The sequence below is a fragment of the Ailuropoda melanoleuca genome, chromosome 10 (genome assembly GCF_002007445.2).
Source record: "Ailuropoda melanoleuca isolate Jingjing chromosome 10, ASM200744v2, whole genome shotgun sequence".
Classification (NCBI taxonomy): domain Eukaryota; kingdom Metazoa; phylum Chordata; class Mammalia; order Carnivora; family Ursidae; genus Ailuropoda; species Ailuropoda melanoleuca.
Genome location: NC_048227.1, coordinates 20,798,873 through 20,824,924, shown reverse-complemented (window position 1 = coordinate 20,824,924; position 26,052 = coordinate 20,798,873). Strand labels below are relative to the sequence as shown.

The window sequence follows — 26,052 nt, the reverse complement described above, 5'->3', positions numbered from 1 at the left end:
CTTCCCCCACCCAGGCAGCACTGCCCTCATGAACGTAGGTTTGAGGGACCTCCCTTCCAGGACCTAGGAAGGGCTTCCTTACCTTGTTGGTAACCGGAGCATCAGTGAGTCCTATAAGGAAGAAACAGAAAGATGCACACCAGTAACTCTACCTGACATGAGCCGGAGATCGATAGCATGTTCACCCTTTCTAGAACATTTAGAAAGCCTAGGCACAGCAAATTAACCCAAAGTCCTTCAACTCATCCATGGCAAATCTGAGAGACTGAATGCAAAGAGGACCTCTCTGAACTTCCAGGACAGTAGCGTCCCTTATCCATTAGGGAATATGTTCTAAGACCCCTGGCAGATGCCTGAAAAGGCAGATAGTAGCAATCCCTCCATATACTATGTCTTTCCCCCCACATGTACATATCTATAATTAAGTTTACTTTATAAGTTAGACACAATAACAGATAATAAAAATAACAAAATATTACAGTAAGAGTTACGTGAATGTGGTCTCTCTCTCAAAATATATTATACTGTACTCACCCTTTGTCTTCTTGTGATGGGAGATGATAAAATGCCTACGTGATGAGATGAAGTGAGGTGAATGACGTAGGCATGGGACACAGCCCTGGGCTACTACTGACTTTCTGACCATGGGTCAGAAGGAGGATCATCCGCTTCTGGACTGCGAGTCACTGAAACCGCGGACGAGGGGAGGCTACTGTATACCCAGCTCCCTCTGAAAACAGGCATATTCTCCCCAAGTGGAACCAGCTTACTCGCTCTCCCTGGGAGTCAGGGCCATTCTGTGCCTGCTCCCCCTAAACACCCACCCTCACCTAAGGCTGCCAGGTCCTGGTGAAGCAAAGACGGTGCCACAGTCCCAGCCTGCTCAGATCCATTGTCCACCTCCAAGTCAATCAGAGGGCAGCTCTTCATGCAGCCTGCTGGTTGCTGGAAGACTAGAGAACAGTCAGGAAAATAAGTCAGGATACGAGCAAAGTCTCCACTTAATGCCTGTCAGCTTCCCACAGGCTGCCTCCCAATCAGAAGACCTCACATCGCCCCCTCAATGCACCCCCGCTGAATGCCTTGATGCCTGAGCTGGCATCTGGAATAGGAGGCAGCCAGAGGACTGCCTTCCTACCCCAGCAATCAGTGTCCTCCGCGAGGGGCCCACTCAGCCTGGCCCAGCAACATGGCTGACCTTCTGACAACAGCTCATCACAATCACTGGAGCGCTTGATAAAAACACTAACCCCCAGGCCAAGCTCTAAGCAGTCTTGATTCAAAAGGTCCAAGCTAGGGACCTAAGAATCTGCACTTCAACTAGTATTCCAGATGATTCTGATGCAGTTAGCCTGCTAGGCACCACCAAAACAGTTTAGTGTTTTTGTTTTTTTTTTTTTTGGTCTCCAGCGCCTCCAAGTAAGCATTCATGAGAAGAGGAATCAAAACCTGGGCGCAATATAGCCATCTGCTCCTGTGGATAGCCAGAGCTGGGGTCCCGCCTGCCAGTCAGATCGTGATGGCACATGTGGCAGAGGCCGGCTACATAAATCCAACCCTTACGGGAAAGGGAACAGAGGGCAAGGCCTCTTATTTCCACACCATAACACAGAATATTCTGAAGATCCATTTCTTCTCCGGAATTTGCAGGATGTCCAGGCAGAAAGCAAGGAGACGCTTCTTTCCACATACCTCTGGAGACAGGTAGGTCTCCTACTGAGCTGGTCACTGTGTTTCCAAAGATGACTCGGCCCTCCATCACCTGTTTGTACAGCAGAACTCCCTGGGTGAGGAGGTCATTTGCCTGGAGAATCTCCGCTGAAGGAGGAGAGAAAAATGAGAACTGTCCTGGTTTAGCTACCAACAATCCAGTCTTTTTTAAGCCATTCCAGAAAGCAGCAGTCACACGGCTTTACCAGGTTCAGTATACCCATGCCTCCTGCCCCCAGATCATGTGATCAGGCCCCTAGCAGACCTCGTTATTCAGTCCCAGAACCCCAACACTTCTAGTTCTCAAGATGCAGGAGGAACCAAATTTCTTCACCTTTGTTCCCAGTACCTTCCAACACAACGGCCAACACTTGAAACATGGCTCCTTCAACTAAGGAAATAAACTTTAATATTAATTAACTTAAAATAAAAACAGTTTTGTCAATGTGGATGTGAATATTAAGAGTTTTTTGGCAGGGAGTAGCGGGGGAGGCACCTGGGTGGCTCAGGCAGTTAAGCATCTGCCTCTGGCTCAGGTCATGATCCCAGGGTCCTGGGACCGACCTCCACGTCGGGCTTTCCTGCTCAGTAGGGAGCCTGCTTCTCCCTCTCCCTCTCCCCCCTACCCCACTTGTGCTCACTCTCCCTCAAACAAATAAATAAAATCTTTGGGGAAAAAAAAGTTTTTTGGTACTTTAGTCACTTATTGCAAAGCTTTTAAGTGTGCAGGGAACAAACTGGTACATGAATGTATATTTTCACCTGTAAATTTCATAAAATCTAAATATAGATATGTATTCCTGATGAAAACTCGGCATCCAAATTGAAATGTCATTTAAGTATAAAATACACACTGGATTTCAAAAACTTCACAAGCATTTCAGTCTGGCTTATCTGCAAAACAGTATCTTCTGAGACAGAGCTAGGAGAGAGAGACACAGAACTGGCAACGGGGCTGGGGCTATATAGAATATCAGGCCAAAGTGCTAGACTGCTTCTCAGGAAAGACCAAATACTTCCTGCCAATTTTTTTTTTTTTAAAGATTTTATTTATTTGAGAGAAAGAGCACAAGCAGGGGAAGCGGCAGAGGGAGAGGGAGAAGCAAGCTCCCCACTGAGCAGGGAGCCCGACGCAGGGTTCAATCCCAGGACTCTAGGATCATGACCTGAGCTGAAGGCAGACTCTTAACCGACTGAGCCACCAGGCACCCCCTGCCAATTTTCTTAACTGTGGACAGAAGTTGCAACATGGGGTTGAATTCACCTGGCAAAATGTTTTATTTGGCATGGCGAGTTGCTTCAAAATTTAAATTTGATTGTTTTTGAGCTCACTGCAATCAGAGAAAATGATGGGTCCAGACAGTAATCACAAGGAGATCAGAAACTAGGGGCCTCTTGAACACCACCCATGAAGTGTTCTTGCTCCCCCCATCTGCACCCCAACTGATCCTGAATCTGATAAAGTCCATGATGCAATTTATAAGAAATATCAAGAATTTATAAGTAGTATCAGATACGGAAACACATTAAATACCAAGGGGCATGCCATCAGAACCTTGAGGCCTAGAGAAACTATCCTAGAGAAGCTAACCATTTAAAAGAAAAAAAAAAAAAAAGACTTACAAAATACCACCAATTACAAAGTATGGCTTTTCTGAGTCTGATTCAGAACTTAAAAAAAGGGCGGGGGAGGATTAGCAAGAGATGTTTAGAGAGAGAAATGCCCAGGAATATCTAAACACTGACTATTTGATTACCTTGAAATGTTTGGAATTTGCTTCAAAGGGAATGAACAACGGGGGTAGACAGCAGTACACATGCAACAAGAGGAAGAAAGATGGGCCATGAGCTGGTAGTTGTTACCAACAGGTGAAGGGCACATAGGATTTATCCCACTCTTTCCCTGCACATGTCCTGAAATTTTCCATAACAAAAAGTATAAAACGTTTTAATCCCTGTGCACAGGTATTAAAATCCCCCACTGTCGCTACCATAATCCCGGCCGTTCCTCCTCAGCCTGCCTCAGTCAGGTTGGCGACCCAGCCCCTGACGGCACTTAGCTTGGTGAAACCTTCGAGATGCAACAGTTCTCCAGACTTCTGTGGACATTAGTCTTCCTGCCAGCATCTCCCTCGCACCCAACCTCCACGGCACATTTCCACCCCTCTCTATGCTTTCAGACCTGCTGATGATTGCTTGCTCAAGCCCAAACCGTTCTGGGAATCCATTCTAAGCCAACATGGGGCACGCCCCTCCGAAGCCCAATTGCCACAAAACCTAAAGCCATGCTGTCTGGTCTCTGACACCACCGTAGCCTTACCGAGCGCGTCGTCGTCGTCCGTGGTGTCACTCGCCAGCCGGAACAGGGTGGGACGCAGCTTCTCACAGCGTTCGTACACAACCTGAGAACACAGAGCCTGGTTTCACAGCAAGGCCCCAGGTGCCTCCAATAAGCATACAGCAGAGTCTGGGGCTTCTGGAATTCTCCTTAGTCCATCCCAAATGCATGACTGCAGGTTTGAAGTGATATGGCCATTACAGTGTCAGAAAAAGTTTGGGCTACAGTTACCTGAACTTTTAAAAATAGTTAAAAAGGTGACAGAACGCCTAAGAATCCATCTTCTGAGTGTGTACGGTATTTTCTCTTCTCCACGCTCCTCTCTTTGCTCCCTGAAAGAGCTTTAATAATGGGGTAACCCCACATGGAAGCCTGAAGCGACTGCCCTGCTTTAAAACTAACAGCCAAACTCTCCAGCCAACTGTTGTCTGATGCCAGTCTTCCTTTTCCAGCAACACTCCCTGATTCCCACTGCAGGTTCTCCCAGGACTGAACCTCAGTCCGCACAGTAACATCCAGGAAATCTCACTGTCTTCATCCCAGGGGAGTGTTCTGGACAACTTCACCCTCCACATACTAGGTGTTGAGGAGGACACGTAGCTTCTGCACCTCTTAGGCTTCCTTCCTTGCAAGGGAGCCCGATTAGCTGAACACTACGGTCCTCCCTGACGGCAGTGCTCCCTGCCCCCTTCTGCAGGGCTGGTGAAATGACATACCTGATAGGGGAGTCCGGGAGAGGAAGCAGGAAAGCGCCCCTTCCTGCCACTTTGCTCTTGCCTATATGGAAGCCCACACTCGGCTCCGCTCCTACTGGCTCTAAGTTTTAGAGAAGGAAGCCCCTTTTGGGGAGAACAGTGAGGTACCAGCACTATTTTAGAAGAAGGTAAACCTGCCTGATTCAGCTTCAGTCTTAGGAAGCCACTTGTTAATATTGATTCGCCATTATAAAGATGAAGTTTTACTTCCTGCCATGTCTCTCCTGTCTCTTAGCTGGTTATCCTCCGGGGTGGGGGAAAGTCGTGCTATTTAGAAGCCCAGCATACCAACCTTGCCGAGGGGCTCTGACACAAACTCACCACAGGGAACTGGCTTTGGAGCGTCTGCCTGGCCCAAGCCCACTAACCCTTCTGAGTACTGTCCCCTCCGGCCGCAGAAGGCCAGCACACTCTCTGGAACTCTACCCAATCTTAGCTATACAGGAGCCTTGCGGACAGATTTTTTTCTCAGGAATTTGGACTTAGGAAAGCTACTTGCTTCTGCTAACCCTGTGAAATGGAAGGACAGGGAAACTAAGGAGCTAAACTAAGAAACTAAGGCCGTCTCTTCTGTGCAGAGAAGCATAAAAGCTGGAATGCAGACAGAGAAGACAAATGCAGCTGGCAGAAGGAGGGAGAACAGCAGAGCTCCGAGGACGGACTTAGAGAGGTTGGCTCTGACAGCATTCCAGTCCCACCACCATCTGTCTGCACCGAGCGGCAGTAGCACAGCTAGGATGCCGAAAGCACCCGCAACAGAAAATAGGTAAATTGAACTTCAAAAATTAAGGAGAAAGTCTGACAAAGGACTGGTATCTGGGATATATAAAGAACACTTCACAACTTTAAAATTAAGAGACAACCCAATTAAAACATGGGCTAAGGATCTGAACAGACATTTCTTCAGACAAGTGGCCAAGACACACAGGAAAGAAAGCTCAACTTAAGTCACCAGGGAAATACATTTCAAAACCACAGTGAGATACCACTTTACACCCACTACGATAGCTATTATCAAACAGGCAGGCAGTAACCAGTGTTGGCAGGACACGGGAAACTGGAACCCTCACATATTGCTGGTGGGACTGTAAAATGGCACAATGGTTTGGCAAACAGCTTGGCGGTTGCTCAGGAAGTTAAATGGAGCCACCAGATGATCCAGCAACTCCAGTTCTAGGTATCTACACTCAAGAAAATCAAAAGCTTACGTTTCACACACAAAAAAACTTGCATACGAAGGTTCATGGAATCATTTATAATAGCCAAAGTGGAAACCCAAATGCCCAACTGATGAACCAACAAAACATGAGGCAGCCATACAATGGAAGGTTACTCAGCCGGAAAAAGGAATGAAGTTTTGATACACGCTACAAGATGGAGAAATCTTCCAAACATTAAGTGAAAGCAGCCAGGCTCAAGACCACATGTTGTAGGATTCAATTAACACAACGTCCAAAGAGGCAAATCTGCAGATACAGAACATAGATCAGTGGTTGCCAGGAGCTGGTGGGAGAGGTGGTGGTACAGAGTGCCTGCTAATGGGCACGGGAATTCTTTGAGGCCTGATTAAATTCTTCTAGTGTTGATGGCTGCTTTTAGGATATGTAAATTCTCACTAAAGGTGTTAAAAAAAAAAAGATCNTGAAAGCAGCCAGGCTCAAGACCACATGTTGTAGGATTCAATTAACACAACGTCCAAAGAGGCAAATCTGCAGATACAGAACATAGATCAGTGGTTGCCAGGAGCTGGTGGGAGAGGTGGTGGTACAGAGTGCCTGCTAATGGGCACGGGAATTCTTTGAGGCCTGATTAAATTCTTCTAGTGTTGATGGCTGCTTTTAGGATATGTAAATTCTCACTAAAGGTGTTAAAAAAAAAAGATCTTGAGATATGTAGGCTGTGGGGGAATTGGAATTCTCGTGTAATGCTGTTAGGTACATAAAATGACACAACCACTTTTAAGAAACTGGCCAACTATTTCCCAAAGTAAACTATACACTTAGCATGTGACCCAGCAATCCCACACCTAGTCATGTACCCAAGAAAAACGTACGTTCACACAAAATCCTGTACACAACTAGACAATTGTTTATAACAACTTAATTCACAATCACCCAAAGCCGGAAACAACCCAGTATCTATCAAAAGATGGATATGCATATTGTAATACACACAACGAATACCACTCTGCAATAAAAAGGAAACTACTGATACACATGCCATGAATGGACCTCAATTATGCCAAGAGGGAGAAGCCAGAAAGAAGGAAACAAAACGGCATTATTCCATTCATACAAAAGTCTAGGAAGTATAAACTAATCAGAATAGAGAGCAAGGCAGGGCGCCTGCATGGCTCAGTTGGTTAAGCAACTGCTTTTGGCTCAGGTCATGATCCCATGGTCCTGGGAATCAAGCCCCACATTGGGCTCCCTGCTCAGCGGGAAGCCTGCTTCTCCCTCTCCTGCTCCCCCTGCTTGTTCTCTCCCTCTGTGTGTCAAATACATAAAATCTTTAAAAAGAAAAGAAAAAAAAGAAGAACAGAGAGTAAGGCAATGGTTGCTTGGGGATGGGGGGACAGGGAGGAAAGGAGGGGAGGGATAACCTAGGGGCATGAGGAAATTCTGAGGGATGAGGGACAGGTTTACTATCTGGATTGTGATGATGGCTTCATGGACACACGTCAAAACACATCAAATACGCTTGAAATGTGTGCAATTTCTAATGTGTCAAGCCCACTCAATTCTACTTGAATTCACTTATTTTTTAAAACCAGTACCTGCAAGGCCTCCTGGTCCGGTGGGGCCTGCCCCGGCCTGCGGTACATGCTCAGCATCTCCTGCAGCGCCTTCACGTGGCTCCGCACCTCCTCCACGGCACTGACTCTCCTGGACACCTTCTCTGACTTCTCTTGTTCCTTTCGGAAGAGAGGGGATGGAGGTGAGGGAACAGAAGCCCTGGAGAATGCCTGAGTGAGGGACGGGAGAGACACACAGCGCTGGCGAGCTCGGGGAAGTTGCCGCAACACTGAGCTGGCCTGAGTGTTTACTCAGTGGGCGAAGAAAACGCTCTGAGTCCAGAATTCCTGACAAAGGCAAAGCAGTCCAAGGACCAGGCGATCCACTGCTTCCTACTACCAGCTTTAACCCCTCTGAAAACCAGATTCCCACACTGGACTCTGTCACTGGGACAGAAACTGGGGCCTATGAAATGCTTTGGGGTCCTGCATAAAGTACTTGGGAAGTACACAGCATGATTTCTGCTTCCAGTCACCATCCTGCTGCCCTTCAGGGAGCCCGCGGCTGTGCCCCCGTTCTCGGCCTAGAGGCCATCCCTTCCCCCGGCCAACTGTGCACCCACACCCCCAAGCACATACACATGTCAAATGCTTGCTCTGCAGAGCCCAGGAGAAAAATGCCCACCTCCTTGACCAAGTTCTTGATCAGTCTGTTTGCAGCCTGAAGGTCCTCTGGGTGGTTGCTCTTCAGAAGCCTCGTCAGCAGCTGCAGAGCGAACAAGAAAAGCAGGTGAGACTACCTCCCCACTGTGTCAAATGGCCCAGGGTGGCGGCGGCGGCGGCAGCAATAACAGAATACAGGTAACAGCTCCTCACTTTTTATGCCTTCTCTTACCAAGTCCTCACACTGAGGCCATGGAGGTATTAGGACTCTCCCCATATACCACTGGTTTTCAATGGGGTAGGAAGGTGGAGGAGATATCCCCCAGCAGACATCTGGCAAAGACTGGAGACGTTTCTGGTTGTCACAACGGGGAGTGCTACCGACATCTAGCGGGTAGACGCCAGGATACTATAAACTCCCTACAGTCAATAGGACAGCCCCCAACAAGAAAATTATCTGGCTCAAAATGTCACTAATGCTGAGGCTGTCTTCATAAAGCCAGGCACCCTCCGATGTGACACATCTCGGTGATCTAGCAGAACGCCGTGCACGTGGGAGTCACTCAGTCTCCACTGATGGCAGTAAAGATGGCTATACTGAAGCCCAGAGTGTCTCGGTAGCTTGCCCCAGGTGACACAGGATTCTCTCTTTCTCCAGAGGCCATGCTGACCCTCCTCTTCCCACCCTCTGCCACTGTAAGGCACCAGCAGGAGAGGAGCCTGAGAGAAAGGCAGCCCAGAACCTAACGCAGTCCTGCTTGTTCTAACCACAGGGCCACTGCAGCTCTGGGTCCAAGAGAAGGGTGCAGCTGAGGGGTGCAGTTAGAGGTAGAGGGTCCCCAAGCCAGACTCCTGTACCACCTAGAGCTTCCCTGGTACTCATTTCCCAGACCCTGTGAGTGATCAAGAACAGCAACATCCAAAAGCACGGCCACCACCAGTGCTCAAGGGCCCTGTCCCCATTCAGAGGCACTCTACAGCTATCTCTAGGTCTTTGTCCCTCTCCTTCCTGATGTCTGAGGAGCAATAATTATGGGAGACAGTGGCAGAAGGAATGCGGGTAGGATCAAGCTTACTGGCACTAAAAAAAATAAAAATAAAAATAAAAAAAATCTGAGCCAATATATAACCAATTCTTTCCACCATCTTCCCTTATTACCACACATACGCTGGATAACAACCGACCACCCACCTTGCCCACTTGGGTTATTCTTTTGTACCTTCTTTCCCTCGGGAACGCTTGTACAGATAAGGTGGAGGGTACAAGGAACATGGCATTTACTATTTGGCCTATCCATGAAGAGAACATCCACACCTTACTCTACCTGACTCTAGAGCCTCCTCCAGAGAGAACTCACTAACACACCTCTCCACAATCCCCCACACTTTGGTTCAGGGATCAGAGCACATTCCAGGGGATATTTCAGGAGAGTCCCTAAAAGAAGGGGTCTGATGAGATTCCAGGTCAGCCACCAAGGTCAGGGAAGTGCTCCTTACCTTGGACTTTTCTTCATCGGCATCGAAGATAGAGCTCTTGGGCCAGGGAGAAGGTGGAGGCAAAATTTTATCCACTGGTAGTTTAGGGTCTTGCTTGACGATTCCTGAAACACATAATTCGTGAAGTTAAGATACGGTTCTGGGTACCTATTGTCTTCAGTAGAATAGAGCATCAAGTCCAGGAACGCCCAGTTCCTGATGTCTCACTGGGAAAACACTGTCAATGACCTTAAAGGGATAGACCCAGGGTATGACCAAGGCTCTGCATCTTCCCTCAGGAGACTCCAAGGAACCAGCACAAAGACAGGGACATCAGAACCAACTGAGATCAACACCAGACCCTAGGGCTTGTGGGCCATGGGCCTTGCGCTATAAAAACACTGATCAATGCATGCAGGTATGTAACCTCCCAGGGCCCAGAAATTACTATAGGATCCACGACCCTCCCAATAACAATGAGTGCATGTGATGGGGGAAATAGTGCATCCTGAATCCAGGTTCCTTCTTCTACAGAGCTCTACGGACACCCAGCTCCACACAGGACCCAGAGAGGCATGAACTGCATCACTCCAACCCCGACAACATGACACTGGACAACCTACAAAGCCACAACTTTTCCAGAATCCATCAGAGAGTGGAGATCACAGGGCAAGAACCACCTTAAATCTAAGGAGAGGCAGGGCCTCCAAGGAAAGACGGAAGGCAACACCAAGGCGAATAATTCAGATAAACTTGTTTCTAAATTGTTTACAGGCCAGCGTGAGCTAGCGAGGGAACACAGAACCTCCGACGCCCACATCGCAAGAGGAACAGGCTCTTCACAGGGCCTCACCAGGCACTCACGGAAAGACATGGGAAAGCCCTGACATCCCACTTCCATCCTCCTCTCCCCTTCCAGAACAGACACCTTCAACTGCTGGGAAAGGCCAACGAACCCTGCAGTCCTCCAAGCAGCGAGCAGCGGTGGAAGCCGACTGCAGCTTTGGAACAGAAAAGAAAGCCTTGTGCCCCTGACACCCAGAGACACAGTGCCCACCAATAACCGAGGCTTAGAACAGAGAACGACGGCCCCCTGCCCCCACCAGACTAACTGGCACTGGGTAACAACTCGTAACAGTCAACTATTAGGAAAGAATCCGGAATAAGACCCTATCGGAGGTGCAGGGCAAAAAAGGAAGACCTAACGCTGAGAAAGAGCGGACACTGAGAAAAACTCTAGCAAATCAGCTCCCACACTCAATACAAACCAATACCGCAGGAATTTAAAATCTGGTACAGTGAGTGAGGGTAACTATAGCGACAGCATTCCCAAACCCAGCTCAACTCCTGCTACAAGAAGGGAAGGTCTGCCCATTTCCAGGGATCAGAAATTATTTGTCTCAGGAGCGCGTTGGTGGCTCAGTCGGTTAAGCGTCTGCCTTCAGCTCAAGGTCATCATCCCAGGGTCCTGGGCTCAAACCCCACGTTGGGCTCCCTGCTCAGCGGGGAGTCTGCTTCTCCCTCTCCCCCTCCCACCCACTCATGCACGCGCACTCTCTCTCTCAAATAAGTGAATAAAATAAAAAAAAAAAAAAACCTTAAAAAATCACTTGTCTCAGTCTCTACTGTCCTACACAAGATGTCCAGCTTTCACTGAAAAAAACACAAAGCACACCAAAAAAACAAGAACAGCTGCCGTGAAGACGAAATGCAATGTAAGCCATGGAGTCCGACCTTGTTTCTTCAGCATCTGGTAAGCATCTCGGATCTTGATATCCTCTGGAAACCAGACGGTCCAACTAAAGAGTATTTCAATGACTCTTCCTTTGACTTTTTCTGTGGTCCAGGACCCTAGGTACTGAAAATAAAAAGAAAAGAATTATAGAGCTGGAAAGGACTCAGCCAGCACACGCTACCACGGAAGAGATGGCCACCGAGGTACCAGGAAGTGAGCTGCCCAAGGCTGGTGGACACAAGAGGCAATAGAGGCCAAACCATCTGGCCCTCAGACCAAGGGTGCCTTCTGGGCTTCCAGGGGTCAACCTCCACAGCTGCTCAACGAAGCCCGCCATCTATTGGGCTACGTTAGAGCCACAGGGGACGCTCATTTTTTGAACAACACGACGATTATTAAGATGTATTTGGTCTCTGTCCCTAGTTCCTGGCACAGTTTCAAAAAACCCTTGGAATTTCCTGAGTTGTAAGAACATCTTTTGTTATTCACCATGAGTTTACATTCACCATTCATGGTGGGCACTTAGTTCCAAGGGAGAGACTGACCGCTTCAGAAAAACCCACCATGAGATGACAGGGCTAGAACTTTCAGCCCAAGTCCCAGGAAGGGCGGGGGCTGGAGATGGAGTTCAATCCTAGCTAATGATTTAATCAAAATGCCTACTTAACTTCAGATAAAAACTCTCAAGGAGCTTCAGAGTGCTTCCTGGTTAGAATGTATGGATGTCCTGGGAGGATGGTATGGAAGCTCTGTCCCCATTTCCCCCAAGACCTTGGTCTATGGATCTCTTCCACCTACATCCTTTATAACAAAAGGATAAAGCAAATATAGTGCTTTCCTATTTTTTGTGAGTCTTTCTACTGAATTACAAAACCTGGTGGAGGGAGTCATAGGAATCCCTGAATTTGTAGTTGGTCAGGGAGCAGGAAGTAGCCTGGGGACATCTGAGACCCTGGCTGGTATCTGATGTAGGCACAGTCTAGGTAGGACTGAGCCCTTCACGTGTACGGTCTGTAATAACTCTGGGTGGTTAGTGGCAGAACTGAAATGAATTAAACTGTAGGACCTACAACTGATATCAGAGAATTGCTGAGAAGTAGCAAAGAAGGGCTCCATCCATGTTAGGTACCCAAGAACAGTGTTGCTAAGACAGGGGCCAGGAGAAAAGGTGCAGAGGACAGGCAAGAAGGGACATATAACTTAAAGCCACACCTGGTATCTCTTGCCATTGCCACCAAAAAACATGTCCTTAGGCTTGAGTTCCTCACCCCTTGGCCATCTTTAAAAGGAGAATGTGAAAATGCTGACAACCAAAGGCAGGGCTCAGCTGATGAACACGACCAGCATCCCAGACCTTGGAAAGTGCTGACCACATCGAAAAAGATGTGACCACCAGCTGACCTTTGAGCTGGACTTGGGCAAACTAAGGTTTCTCACCCCTTCCACCGTCCTTGGAATGTGGACACAGCCATGAGACAGTGGTGTGGAGAACACCTACACAGTACCTCTCACTGAACCCCCTTAAGACCTCTATATAAACTCTGAAGATGTGGCAGGGGTGGAGATCTACTTGCCTTGATGCCACCCAGGACAAGCATCATATCTAAGTTCAATTTCAGATCATACCTGGGAAGCTCCTAAAAAGGTTACAAACCAAAAAAGAGGAAAGCTTCACATGCAGCACATCCCCTCTCAGCTCTGTTGTAAAGCAGACACCAGCCGGCAGGCTCTGTTGGGAGCAGGCCTACTTGTGAACCAAGAAGGGGCACAGGGTTTGAAGGCTGGGGGTAGGTACAATACAGACAAGCCCAGGATGCTCACCTTCGGGGACAACACTTTGATCAGCTCATTCAGGAAGCGAAATTTGGCCACCTCGTTGTGGAACTTCTCCCCACAGTGGTTCACGCACATCTCCAGCACCTGCACAGACACGGGAGCCCATGAGAAAAGGAAAACCATGGGCTTCAGGGCTCATCTCACAGCTGATGAGCATCTGCTGGAACCATGGCTCGTGTTTCCTCAGGACGGCAAAGACACTAAAGTTTGAGGAAGGGTGACATTTTCAGATTAAGAAAAAATGCTACCTGCCTGATCTTGCTGTAACTGCCAGGTTTGTACCAGGAGAAAGCTCAGTGGGGTGTACCCTGAGGTCACCCACCTTTTAAGGGGACCAAGTGGGCAGGAGACACTGGCTAGAGAATCCTGTCCTCAGAGGCAGAGACCTGATATGTACCACACAAGGACTGTTAAGCCACAGGATACTTGCTGGCACTCAAGGGGCAAGATGGGCCTGCACACATTCGGTCCACGCTATTGTTTAACATTTCAAATTAGTCACAAACATCAAAAAACTCAGAGAATGGACATAAAAGTCTGGATTTCTGATTTCTCCTGGAAAAATGTTCTAGCAACACTGGGCCCAACCTCACACCTGGCGTAGCCAGCTGGTCCTGTGCCACAGCTGTCCTCTGCACAACGGCCTCACGCTCTCGGGGGTTTCTGTCTTCAGCCAGCAGCTCGCTCGTTTATGGGACCAGTCAGCCCCGCTACATGTGGCACCTGAACTCGTCAGCCCTGATCTCGGGAAGATGAAGGGAAAGAAAACCTCTTCCTTCCCCCAAAGCAGACTCAACGCTGCTCTCTTGAAACAGACCTAGGATGGAGCAACCTAAGCACAGAACTCACTATCGAACGATCTCTACCATATGAAATGGGCCTGGGGTCCAGCGTCTCTAGCTGCACAGCAGGAAAGCTCAAGCGAAGGGGCAAGCCAAACTCACCGTTAAGGCATAAAGAGCTTCTTTCTCTTGTGGAGACTGGATCTTGTGGGCCAGCAGCCAAGGCGCGTGGGTTGGGCTAAGGGAAAACAGAGAGACCTGGGCTGTGGGTGGAGAGGAAGAAACCAACTGGTGTGGCTGAGTACACTCTGTCAAGTTGCCTCTCTTCTAGAAGCACGGGTACCAAAGCAGAGGTGGAGTGACAGGCACATGGCCCACACACCTGCCTCTGAAGGAGGCAACCTCCACCCACCCTTGTTGTACCCACGGCACCTGACATCCTCGTCCCTGCAGCCAACCCACCCCTAGAACTCCAAGCTGAGCACTCAGGCCCAGACATGTGTGCATCCAGGTCGTGAGCAGTATACCCTGTCTGTCGGATGACAAATGCTTAGTAAACACTGGAGTAGGAAGTGTGATCAAACTTTTCACTCATTTCAAGACGCTGACTATGCAGCATCATGTAGATTAAGCATGGGGATGATGATTCTTTAGTTCCTATCCAGATGCTTTGGAAACAGAAACCAAATAAAAAGACAAGACAAAAACAGAACCAGAAACCCACAAAGTCTCACCCTTTTCCTCCATTTTCTTAAGAAAGATGACATTTAAATTATGGAGAATACACTAACCTCTCTTGCATTGCTACATAACCTAGCTACATTCTATCCCTAACATTTAGGGGTCTCCTCGGCATTAGTTGCTTAGAACACGCAATTTTTTCCCGTTTGCTATTTCCAGAAAAATAATGTTCTCAGATCATGGAGGAAAAAAAAAGAAGGGGAGGGGAGGGGAGGGGAGGGGAGGGAAGGGAAGGGAAGCCTCACTTTCTTTCTCTTAGGTAAAACAGACGCAAGAGACAGAAGCATGCACTTTGAGATATCCCGAGTCAAGTGTGTGAAGGTCACCTTACCCATTGGGATCAGTGTTCACCTGGTCACAGAAATTCTGGATAGCGGACCAATCCTGTTCTGACACGCTTGGGTCTGTAGCTTTATCTGTTAAGGAAATAAAAATAAAGGATGAAAAGAAATATACACACCCCCCCCTCCACAAATAAAGCGGCAGCCAAGGACAGTGCTAGCACAGCTCCAGGGGATCAGACCCAGCAAGCAGACAGCTGAAAGGGACAGGACAGCGTCTGGCACATGCTATGGCCTCCGTGAAGATTTACTGACTGAACAAACAAGCAAGCTTTGTCCTGCAGGAGACTCCCCTTCCAGTGCAGCGGTTGGCCCATGTGCGCCTCCTTCATGCCCTGTCGGGACTTCCCCACTTGGGCGCTGCAGTGAGGATGAGGGGGACAGCATCCGGGAGGCTACTTCTAACTTTCTCAGCTCTGTGATGGTAAGATTAGAACACACCACAAGGCTCTAGGTGGCTCCACTTGGTCATCTTGCCATCTCCTCAAAAACAATACCCTTAAGTCTAACCCTCAGCTTACTGAGGTCCTCTCTGACCGTTCTATATATGAAGCTTCTCCATGTATCATGGCTTGTGAGCTCTAACAAAAGGACCTCCTTGCGTTCACTCCTCAAAATGCTGTTCCTTTCCATCAACTTCCACATTCCCAGGGACCCCAGATCCAATCATGCTATGGTCCCCCCATGAAATCTGAGGACACTAAGCATTGAAAGGATGGGGGCACAGCTAGAGATACCAGCAGAAGGGAGATTATCAGAAGGCCTAACATAAGACCATGCTCCGCTGAGGGGAGGGGTGATCTTTGACATTCCTGGTGCTAGATGACAGCAGCTTCTCCTCTCCTCCCACTGCTGCTGCCTAGAATTCCTGTCCAGCCATCCAAGAAGGGTCTCCATCCTACATGTCCTGCCCCAGACTAAACCAGGCCCTGCTCTCTCACAAAGGAGCTGCTGGGAGGCTTCTGTCCTACGCTTTCCTAAACCCCATCCCCAACTCCTTACTGTCCAGCTTTTGGGGGCCTACTTACTCTCCTCTAGTGAGAGACCTTCCTGAAGGGTCCTGACAGAGAAGCTTGTTCAAGGTCTGCAACAGGCCGATTCTAGGGTCCTGTTTCTGATATTATTCCTTATGCCTGCACATCTACTCCTCTCCTCTCAAAATCCTACCCATTCTTCAAGGCCCATCTGAATTTCCACCTTCTCCCAAAACCTCCTCCCACCGCTCCAGCCCCTGCGATTCTCCTCCCTTCGGATTACTGAAGAGTACAAGGTCAAACGGAGTTTAACCTTTCCTGACTGCAGTCACACTTCTGTCATGTGGAAGTCATGTGTCTCCCCAGCTCAACAGTGAGATTCAAAAAGCCAATTCCATTCTAAGTGAAAAAAAGACAACAAGGGAGAACAAAGGAATCAGACCGTAACTGCCCACATTCCCTCACCTGTCCCTCCTCAAAGCTATTTTCTATACTGATCTTGAAAAATCCTACCCATCCTTTGAGCCCCAATTCAAATGCCACTTCTTCATAAAGACTTCCTTGATCTGTCTCCCACCCCCGCAAAACAGAAGCCTCTCTTCCTTCTCAGAAGGCCCACATTCTACCTGCCCCTCTCCCTTACGATGGAGACCGCTAACTCCAATCCTGACTAGCTACATGTCCTTGGGCTCTCAGCACCTCAGTTCCCTCCACAGTGTCACAGGACACTCCTGAGGTTTGTAAGATAGCGTCTAAAGTGCCTGGTACAGCAGCAAATATTAAAGTAGTCAATAAAGGACAATTAATCTTATTGTTCATTATAATACACAGTCTCTGCCTTTTACTTTAAAAACACATGTATGTGACTTATTGCACCTAAAGGGAATAAAACTCTAGAAGGCAAAAGCCATATATTCCCTGCAGTGCTTAGTACAATGCCTTCCTCAAAGGCACAAAATAATTACTCATGAAATACATTATTTAAAGCAGTGATTCTCAGAGATCCTGACTAAGAAGGTCTGACTCATCTAAAATAATTCTGCCCGATTTTAGCTTCCTGAAGTTTTAGTTCACTACCAGGTCAAGGTTGATGCCTCTGGGTATTCAGAAACTCAATCCATGACTGGACCTAGAGCTGAGATGGGCAGAATCCAGCCTTCTCCTCCTGCACCCCTTTCCCCTGACACGAAATGAAAAGAGTAAGACAGGCAGCAGCTTTTCCAAAGAAAGGAAGAAGACACTTTATGAGGTCAAGTCATGTTCCAAACCCTTAACCAAGGCAAAGCAGCAAGAGGTATAAAGTTATTTGTATCATGAGGATTTCCTCAAAGCTTATCCGAGCCCCCATATAGCAATAATAGTATTATCTGCCCTTTTTTTTTTTTTTTGGTAAGGACGTTACTATGTACCAGCCACCAGGCTGTTTCCCAAGCCTCCCTTCCGTCCAGTCCTCAGAAGGGAGATTGCCACTATCCTCTCATCATTTTAGAGGCAAAGAAACCTGCCCAGCCACAAAAGCTAGAAAACAGCAACAAAACTGCAACCCCAGGTCTGCCCCAAGCCAGGGCCCAAACATTTCTCAGTTCCTTGACAGAGACAAGGCCTCTTCCAGAACTAGTTAATTTGCCTTTCTCTCCACCAAGTTATCAGCTCCCAAAGCAGGAAGACCAGTCTGGTTCACCTTCACGTTCTCCAGAATGTCACTGGCACAAATATCTATTGAATGAATGAATGATTCACCTTTTGCTACGCAGAGCCTGGCCAGTTGGTTGGACCTATTTCTGATTCCAGGAGAGAGCTAGCCCAGTTCGGAAATAACTGGGTCTCCCACAACATAATGCCAGCCTGCCAGGCTGTTTCAGAGGCCTAATGTGGCTCCAGAGAAAATAACCCCCAGAGGTCCAGCAGCTGGATCTGATCACGCCGTAGCACGGACCCAGGGTGCAGGACACCCATGTGCCCCAAGGAGTGGCAGGCGGCCAGCAGGGCATGGCCAGGGAAAGACTCAAAGAAGCCCTTCTCCGCTTCTCAGGACTGCCACAGCCCCACTAGGGGCTGCCTCAGGCATTAAGGTGCTTTCTTTAGCTGGCACTTCAGCAGGACAAATAACACCCCAGCCACATATCTGCTTAATAAAAGGCAGCGCTCCTATGCATTTCAAGCCTGCTACAGGGTGAGAGGTATTAAGAAAACAGCTGAGACCTCCAGCAGCAAGTGACATGGCTTTTCTAAGAGTGACTAAATCCAAAGCCAAATCATCTCACACCAGCTGCCAAAGAACCACGAAGTCCTGACTCTGGCACCAGGAGCAGCCTACTCTGGTCAGAGGGAACCCTGAGCCTGTGGGGAAACAGTCACCGCAAGGAACATTTAGAATTCAATCCTTCGGGAAGTACCCACCGACCCCAACAGTCCAGCAGTCCTTCAGTTAAGTCCACGATGGAAGCCCAAGACCCACCATAGGAATGTCCTATGCTAGGCTCCAAGATAAAGAATGAGCTCAGCCCTCAAGAAGCTGGGAGCGTATAAATAGATTGCAATTTGACCACCCCCAATCCCCGACAGAGGCACAAAAGTGGGGCTGGAAGGAAGACAGGACATATCACCTGGGAGTAGGTCCAGGTGGAAGAAAGACAGGGCTTTGCCGAGCACCCCAGTGTAAGCATATAAGATGGCCCAGAACCCCTGGCAGCACTACCATGGCTACAGTCCCAGGGACCAAGGGGACCCAGCACTGCTTTTAACAGCACAGGACTGGCAACAACCTCAAAGGCTCACCAACAGGAAACCGGTTACATCAATTATAGTATACCCATACAGTGGGACATAGGTTCTTAGTAACAAGAACAAGGCAGCTCTCTACTCAGTCCTGGGAAACCACAATTGAGTTTGGGGGTGAGGGGTTGCGGAGTCCAGAGGAGCTGCTATTTGCATTTTTTAAAGCATGAATTTCTGGTAACAACTTCCTTCCCCCCAAATTTTTATTAAATTCTAGGTAGTTAACATACAGCATAATAGTGGTTTCAGGAGAGTTCAGGGATTCACCACTTCGGTTCCTTCAGCTACACTCCTGTTCTGGCCACACCATCAACCCCTCTACCTCCCTGGCCTTCCATTGTACCAACTCCACTGTGCCCCACATCCCAGCAAACCAGTTTAAACCGTAGTTCGCCTCCTCTGATCCTACTACGGATGGAGAATCACACAACCACAAAGACTACAAGAAACACTTCTGACGTCCAGTCCACACTCCGAAGTTCAAACTCAGAGGATCTCAAGTGTGAAAGGGGAAAGTGATCCTGCCCTTTTCCCCAAGGGGACATTTGGCAATATCTAGACACGCTTTTAGTTTTATGTGGGCCTTTTGGTGTGTGCTATTGGTATCTAGTGAGTTGAAGCCAGGGATTCTACTAAACACCCTGTAATGCACAAGACAGACCCCCTCACAACACAGAATTATCAGAACCATATGTCAACAGCATCAAGCTTGAGAGTTCTTACTCTCAAGCTTCCAGGTGGGCTCCCTTTTGTCTCTCCTACCAGCCGTTCCCAAACTTCCCCACTTCCTTCCTCAAGCCCCCAGTTCCACCTCAGCCCCTGACACTCAGGAGGGAATGGTGGCAGTCACATGGAACCTCATTTGCATGTGTAATCATCTTTATCTCCTTCCCCAAACATTCAGAGAAACAAAAGGTGCCCTTCCTCTCTGTGAAGCCAAGTCACCCCTTTCTGCTCTGGCTCTGACCTCCTTCAGCCTCTTCAAGCCCCTTGCCAATGACTCCAGCATCGGGCTTGGAATTTAAGGATAGTTCCCCAAAGGAACAGCAACAGAAAGAGGAGCTTACAGGTGCCCCTCTCCTGATGAGATCTCCTTTACACCTAAATTCCCTCTAGCTACCCTCCCTCCTTCCTTTCACAAACACAACTAAAAAAAAATAAATAAATAAAAGAAAAGAGGAAAAAAAAAGGCTGGTGACCAGGGGCTACACGCTCCCTACACCAAACTTTGTTTCAGAGAAATTGTTGCCAACTCTTCAAAACTCAAGAGGTTTCACATAAAAATATAGGTTCTCGCTTTACCTGAAAAATGAAGATCTAGCACCTTTGGGACCACAACCACCTAAAACGGTGGGGGCTGAAGAACCCCCCTCCTTGGGCAGTCAGGTTCCCTGTTATCTCCTGCACCCGGTCAGCTGACAGCTATCCTCTCACCCAGTCCACCTGACTCTTCTTGGCAACTCCAGTCTAGGCCTGTTCTCCACCATCTAATCAAACGCCTTAGGGCCCCACCACTTCATTCAAAGATACCTCATCAGTAACCTTTTAGTTGCCAAATTCAAAGCTCCCCCTTCTCCTGCCTCACCCTACTCCATCTTTCTGCAGCAAAGCTGCCCACCAACTATGCTCCTCCTTTGAGATGGGTGGCTCCCACCCTCCCAGCTTTCTCCTGCCTGTGTCAGCTCCGCCTTCCGTGTCAGGGGGCTTTTCCCACCTGCTTCCTAAATGCTGAGGTTCTCCATGCTCTATCTGCAAACCTCCACTCTTCTTAATATCCACCGCCTGCCTGGACAAGCTCTCTGCCAGCGAACTGAAGATTCCCACGCTGACCTCCAGCTCCCACCCTTTCTGCAGCTGACCACCTGCCTAGAGGGTCTCTTTTTGGCTGTGCCATTTGTACCTCAAACTCCACAACTCAACCATCTCTTCCTTCTTAAACTAAGTCCTCCTCACAGGTGAGGCATTTCTAACCAACCAGTTACCCGAGTCCAAAATCTGGGATCCATCCTAGGTTCCTACTAGTCTCCATTCGAATGCATCAAGGCTGCTGATTGTGCCTGCTAATTATTTTTTACTGTCAGCCCCTAAGCACTACCAAAACAGTTTTTTATTTACTCTCCGTGCCTGGCCTCCCCTCCCTAACCAATCTGGCTCCACATGGCTGCAGGTGAGGCTTTTAATAGGTGTACTTGATCAGATGCTCCCGCTGAAAACTCCACCCCCAAACCTCCACAGGATAAGATATAAATTCCTTTCTGCAGCATCCAAGCCCCAATTAGCCCTGCAGCCTCTTTTCCAGCCTCTTTGTTCTCTACGCTTTACACTCCAGCAGTACCCACTACTGGTTCCCAGAACGCTCCCGTCCCCAGTTTTTTACACATGCTTTCCTGTGCCTGAGATGTTGTCACCTCCACTGTCAAAAGCTATGTCTGCTGTGACAAGCCCCAGGTAAACCGATCAACTCCTATCACATGTTAAGGAAACGCGGCCTTCACCCCCAATTTGCCTTAATTATAGCAAGGTGCCCTTGGACTCACTAAGCAAGGTCTTTGTGATCAGGGACCCTGTGTTATGCATCTCGGGATCTCCAACACCTAGCAGAGCCCAATACAAGGCGCATAGTCTGTATCCTCCTTGAATTTCAACTCATCAGTTACCCCACCCGCTAGGACTGTCGTGAAGCTTACCCTACACCTAAGTACGGCCAGAGTAAACATACACAAAAGGTATAAAGGGCTTGTTTTGACATTAACAACAGCAGCCTGACAGAGATTTGTGCCAGCTCCAGAGAGACCGCAAGAGGCTGCCTGGCTTGCACGAGTCTCCTTCAGTGTAAACGTCCTTTTCTGCAAAACGGTGTTAATAATAGAAGCTGCCTCTTGGGGTCGTAATGAGGATTAACAATGGCTGAAATGCTCCTAGCACAGTGCTTGACACAAAACAAAAGCTCCACAAACGCGAGCCATTACGTGAATCAAATTTGTGTGCTGCGACGACAGTGGAGGTGGGCAGTGCTGGGACGCAGAGCACCCAGGCTCGGGTCCGCCGCCCGGCAGACTCCTGGGGCTCCTCGGTGGAACCCAGGGGGATCCCCGCACCCACGCCCAGCCCAGCCCCCACCCCGCGGCCACCTGCCCGCCGCCGCCGCGTCAGAAGAAAGGCCTGGGGAGGCGGGAAGCCAGGCCTCACGTGTGGCGCTGGGCCCCCGCCGAGGGGCGCCCCGCTACTCACTGAGCCACAGCTCCAGCGCTGCCGCCGACCCCGGGGGCCCCTTGGCTGACTCAGTCCCCGCCGCGGCCCCGGCCCCTGCTGCCACTGTCGCCGCCGCCATAGCCCCAACCCCCGCTGCTCAAGCTGCAGCCGCCCCTGCCGTCCAGCCGCCGCCGTCCGGCGCGCTCCGGGGCTGCCGACGCGGCAGGCGAGGGTTGGCACGTGACGGGGCGGGGTCTGGTGCGGCTCCGCCTAGCAGCCAGGCCCCGCCTCCGTGCGGGCCCTGGGGCAGAGGGGCTCTGCCTCGCAGAGATGCCTCACCTCCCTGGAGCCCCTGGCTTTGCCCGGTCTACTTCTAGACCAGCAACTGGGTCAAAGCCCATCAAGCCAACTTCCCGAGGCCTGCGTGTTCTTGTCCTTCTGGAGTAGGCTCAGGATGCCCAGTTAAATTTGAATTTCAGATAAACTAGGAATGGTTTTGGGGTGGGTATTTTTATCCAGGAGGGTCTTCCCCCCTTCTCTGAAGGGACAGACCCGCTTTCCATGATTACTGCCTTATTTTCTCCGTTACACATTACACCATCGATCTACTAAATATTGCTTATTGTGTTAAAGGATAATTTTCCCCCAAAAAGTCATGATTCTCATACATATTGAAATGAAGATGTGTTAAATATTTTAACTCGTTAATTAAATGAGGGGAACTGAGCAGATGTGATAAGTCATTCAAAAGAGAAAAAAAGGTTGGGGGCACCAGGCACTCTCAGCCAGTAGAGCAGGAGATTCTTGATCTTGGGGTTGGAAGTTCGAGCCCCACATTGCATATAGAGATTTTTCAAAATCTTAAAAAAAGAGAAAAGGCAAATGTATATATATAAAGGAATGTTGGAACACATGGACAAATGGACACAAAACTACCTTGGACAGTGGGGGCTGTCCATCCAACTTGCAGAATAATTTGCATAACTATCAGCCATCTATGAGTAACCACTGGGAAGGAGGTCTGTGAGACAATGAAAGGTCATGCTATCTTGACAATACATAATTTTCCTTCAAAGCACGAATCGTCTATATTCCATTGCCTGTTCCCCCCCAGTAATAAAAGCAAAAACTTTGCTCTGTACACTTCTATATCCTCAGTATCTAGAATAGTGCCTGGCACACTAGACCCACTAAGTAATTGTTGAATGGCCAAATGAACCCTACCAGCAATTAGAGGTAGCTATAGGGTTTTAGGTCTCGTCTCTGAACGAGGACTTCAACCACTTTCATCTCGACCTCAGTCTGTACTTTCTAGTTAAGTTCCTTCCAGCTTATCTCTTAACTGTGGCAAAAGGCTACATGGGGAAAGCAGCCTGTGATGGGAACTGAAACTACCCCCTCACGAAGTAAGGACTGTCCTGAGCCAGCAAGACCCTGCCTGTGCTTGACCCTAAGACACTGATGACCTGACCTTCACTGCCCATCTTTTTTTTTTTTTAATTTTATTTTATTATATTATGTTAATCACCATACAGTACATCCCCAGATTCCGATGTAAAGTTTGATGCTTCATTAGTTGCGTATTCCACTGCCCATCTTTATCCCACATGTTCCTTATATAAATCTGGAAGTATTTTCAGCACTTTGGAGACAGGCTTTGAGATGTTAGTCTGCTCTCTTTCCTGTGCTGGCGTCACTGAAATAAATCCTTTTCTTGCTTCACCACCACTGTCTCTCTGCCTTTGGATACTGTCAGTTGTGAGGAACCAAACCTGATCTGTTTGCGACCCTCAGAGCCAGGGGCTCTTGCACCAGTAACATCCCTGCTCCAAGTAAACACACAATCGAAGTGAAGTAACCACGATTGTGGCTATCTCAGTTTCAAAATAAGTCTAGCCACAGACGTCTCCGTCTGACAGACTGCTGCCCAAAGCACCCTTCTACATAGAAACTGTCATGAAAGGGTTCTGAACCACAAGTGACTGAAGTACTTACTGTCTGCCAGACTCTACAACAAACCTTTAACGGTTGTTACCCGTCTTGGTAAACTTGCACTGCTGTAACAGAATACCCAGATTTGGAGGCCTAAACAACAAGACATTTTCCCACAGGTCTGGAAGCTGGAAAGTCCAAGATAAAGTGCTGCAGATTGGGTCCCTGGTAAGACCCCAATTCCTGGTTTGCAGAGGACTGCCATCTTGCTGTGTGCTTCCAAGGGGGGGAGGTAGGGAGAAAGAGAGCATGCACTGTGGTCTCTTCTCTTACAAAGATACTAATCTCTTCATGAGGGTGCCACCCTTGTGACCACATCTGAACCTAATTAACTCCCAAAGTCCCACCTCCAAATACCATCGCATAGGGGCTTAGAGCTTCAACGTATGAATTTTCAGCAGCTTCCACCCAGAACATTATTCATATAGAGGTAATTTTGTTTTTCAAAGAAACTGCATCATCTATAGCGTACCCTTTTGTGTTCTCTTTTTTTGGTTCTTTGGGAATTATGCTACATCTCTGTTAACTGTAGATAACTGAAAGCAATTAAAAATTATTCTTGTCTACAGGCACGCAAATGAATTTTCCTGGGAAGATACAACCGGCTCCATGTGGAAAAACCAGTTTGTCTCCATTTGCACATTCATTTCAATATTCCTGATCTATAAATGTGTCTGTACTGTGGATTCTCCTTTGAACTGGTTGTAACATCTCAGTGTCTTCACTAATGAGTCAAATAAAATCCGTAACACATGTTCATCTCTTGAAAATTCTAAACAGCTGGGTTACTAGAGCTGGGTTTCCTCATTGCAACAAATGTCTGGAGGAGACTGGAGACTGCGCCCTATAGAGGGGTATAAGCCCTCCATTGGCCAGGGACCATCCATCACTTCCTAGATAATTCTTACACCTGACTTACCTTACTGATTTTAAGCAACCACACTCATTCAACATTTTGACTTGTGGATCAGTTTTCCAATGGGCCTTTGTTAGAATCACCTGGAGGGCTTGTTAAAACACATCATGTAGGGCCAAACCCACACAGTTCCTAATTCTGTAGGACTGGGGGAAGCCCAAGAATATGTCTTTCTCATTAGTCTCCAGGCAATGCCGAGGCCGCTGGCCTAGGGACTACAACAGAAAGATACAAAGATAAGTGGGCAGTAAGGAAGTGGATTGGGAGTTCAGGGCAGCCAGTGGGTTCATACACCATCGAACTTCTGGCATTTTATAGATGAAAAATAATTATTGGTGGAGCCTATCTAGCTCTAAGCACCAGATGGGAGCTAATTGTACCTTGAGTCCTTTCTTTTGTATGCCCTGTTACCTCAGCCTGGAAGGACCTCCCTCTGCTGTCAAACTACCTCAGTGTGGGGCTGCCAGATTTAGCCAATAAAAATAGAGGAAGCCCAGTTAAATTTGAATTTCAGACACACAAATAATTTTTTAACACAAGCATATCACAAATATTGTCTAGGACATACTTATACTAAAACAATTACTATTTATCTGAAATTGAAATCAAAAGGCAAAACTCAATGCCTTCTAAAGAAAGTGTTCCCCGACTGGCTCCCCCGCCCACCACCCAGGGATTCCATATCCCTGTAGCAATTTCATTGCCTCTTCACCATCAGCTCCACACCTGTATTACTGTAATTGTTATAGTCTCACGTGGGACTCTCATCTCTTTGAGGTGGGGGACCTTCTCTTTTTTTTAAAGTTTAACAAATAAATGTAAATACACAGGGCACCTGGGTGGCTCAGTCGGTTAAGCACCTGCCTTTGGCTCAGGTCATGATCCCAGGGTCCTGGGATCAAGCCCCACATCAGGCTCCCTACTCAGCGGGTAGCCTGCTTCTCTCTCTCCCCCTGCTCATGCTCTCTCTCTCGCTATCTCTGTTTCAAGTAAAAATAAATAAAAACTTAAAAAAAATGTAAATACATAAATATATAAATGAGGGTGAGAAACACCTGTGGATTGAGCATCTATAATTTTTTAAAGATT

The 26,052-nt window shown here is 48.2% G+C and overlaps 1 protein-coding gene across 1 annotated transcript in view; it reads right to left on the bottom strand.

Moving 5' to 3' along the window:
* The window catches only part of GGA2 (golgi associated, gamma adaptin ear containing, ARF binding protein 2), a 32,556-nt gene extending 10,273 nt beyond the window's left edge, over positions 1-22,283 (bottom strand). The window contains exons 1-12 of the mRNA XM_034670249.1: positions 22,095-22,283; positions 15,102-15,186; positions 14,192-14,267; positions 13,233-13,331; positions 11,411-11,534; positions 9,698-9,801; positions 8,223-8,303; positions 7,580-7,717; positions 4,031-4,112; positions 1,693-1,818; positions 831-953; positions 83-111 (exon numbers count right to left, since the gene is read on the bottom strand). Of these exons, the coding sequence (XP_034526140.1) occupies positions 83-111; positions 831-953; positions 1,693-1,818; positions 4,031-4,112; positions 7,580-7,717; positions 8,223-8,303; positions 9,698-9,801; positions 11,411-11,534; positions 13,233-13,331; positions 14,192-14,267; positions 15,102-15,186; positions 22,095-22,194 (1,167 nt within the window). The 5' untranslated portion in view covers positions 22,195-22,283. The remainder of the gene's footprint in view (positions 1-82; positions 112-830; positions 954-1,692; positions 1,819-4,030; positions 4,113-7,579; positions 7,718-8,222; positions 8,304-9,697; positions 9,802-11,410; positions 11,535-13,232; positions 13,332-14,191; positions 14,268-15,101; positions 15,187-22,094) is intronic.
* Between the last annotated feature and the right edge of the window lie 3,769 nt (positions 22,284-26,052).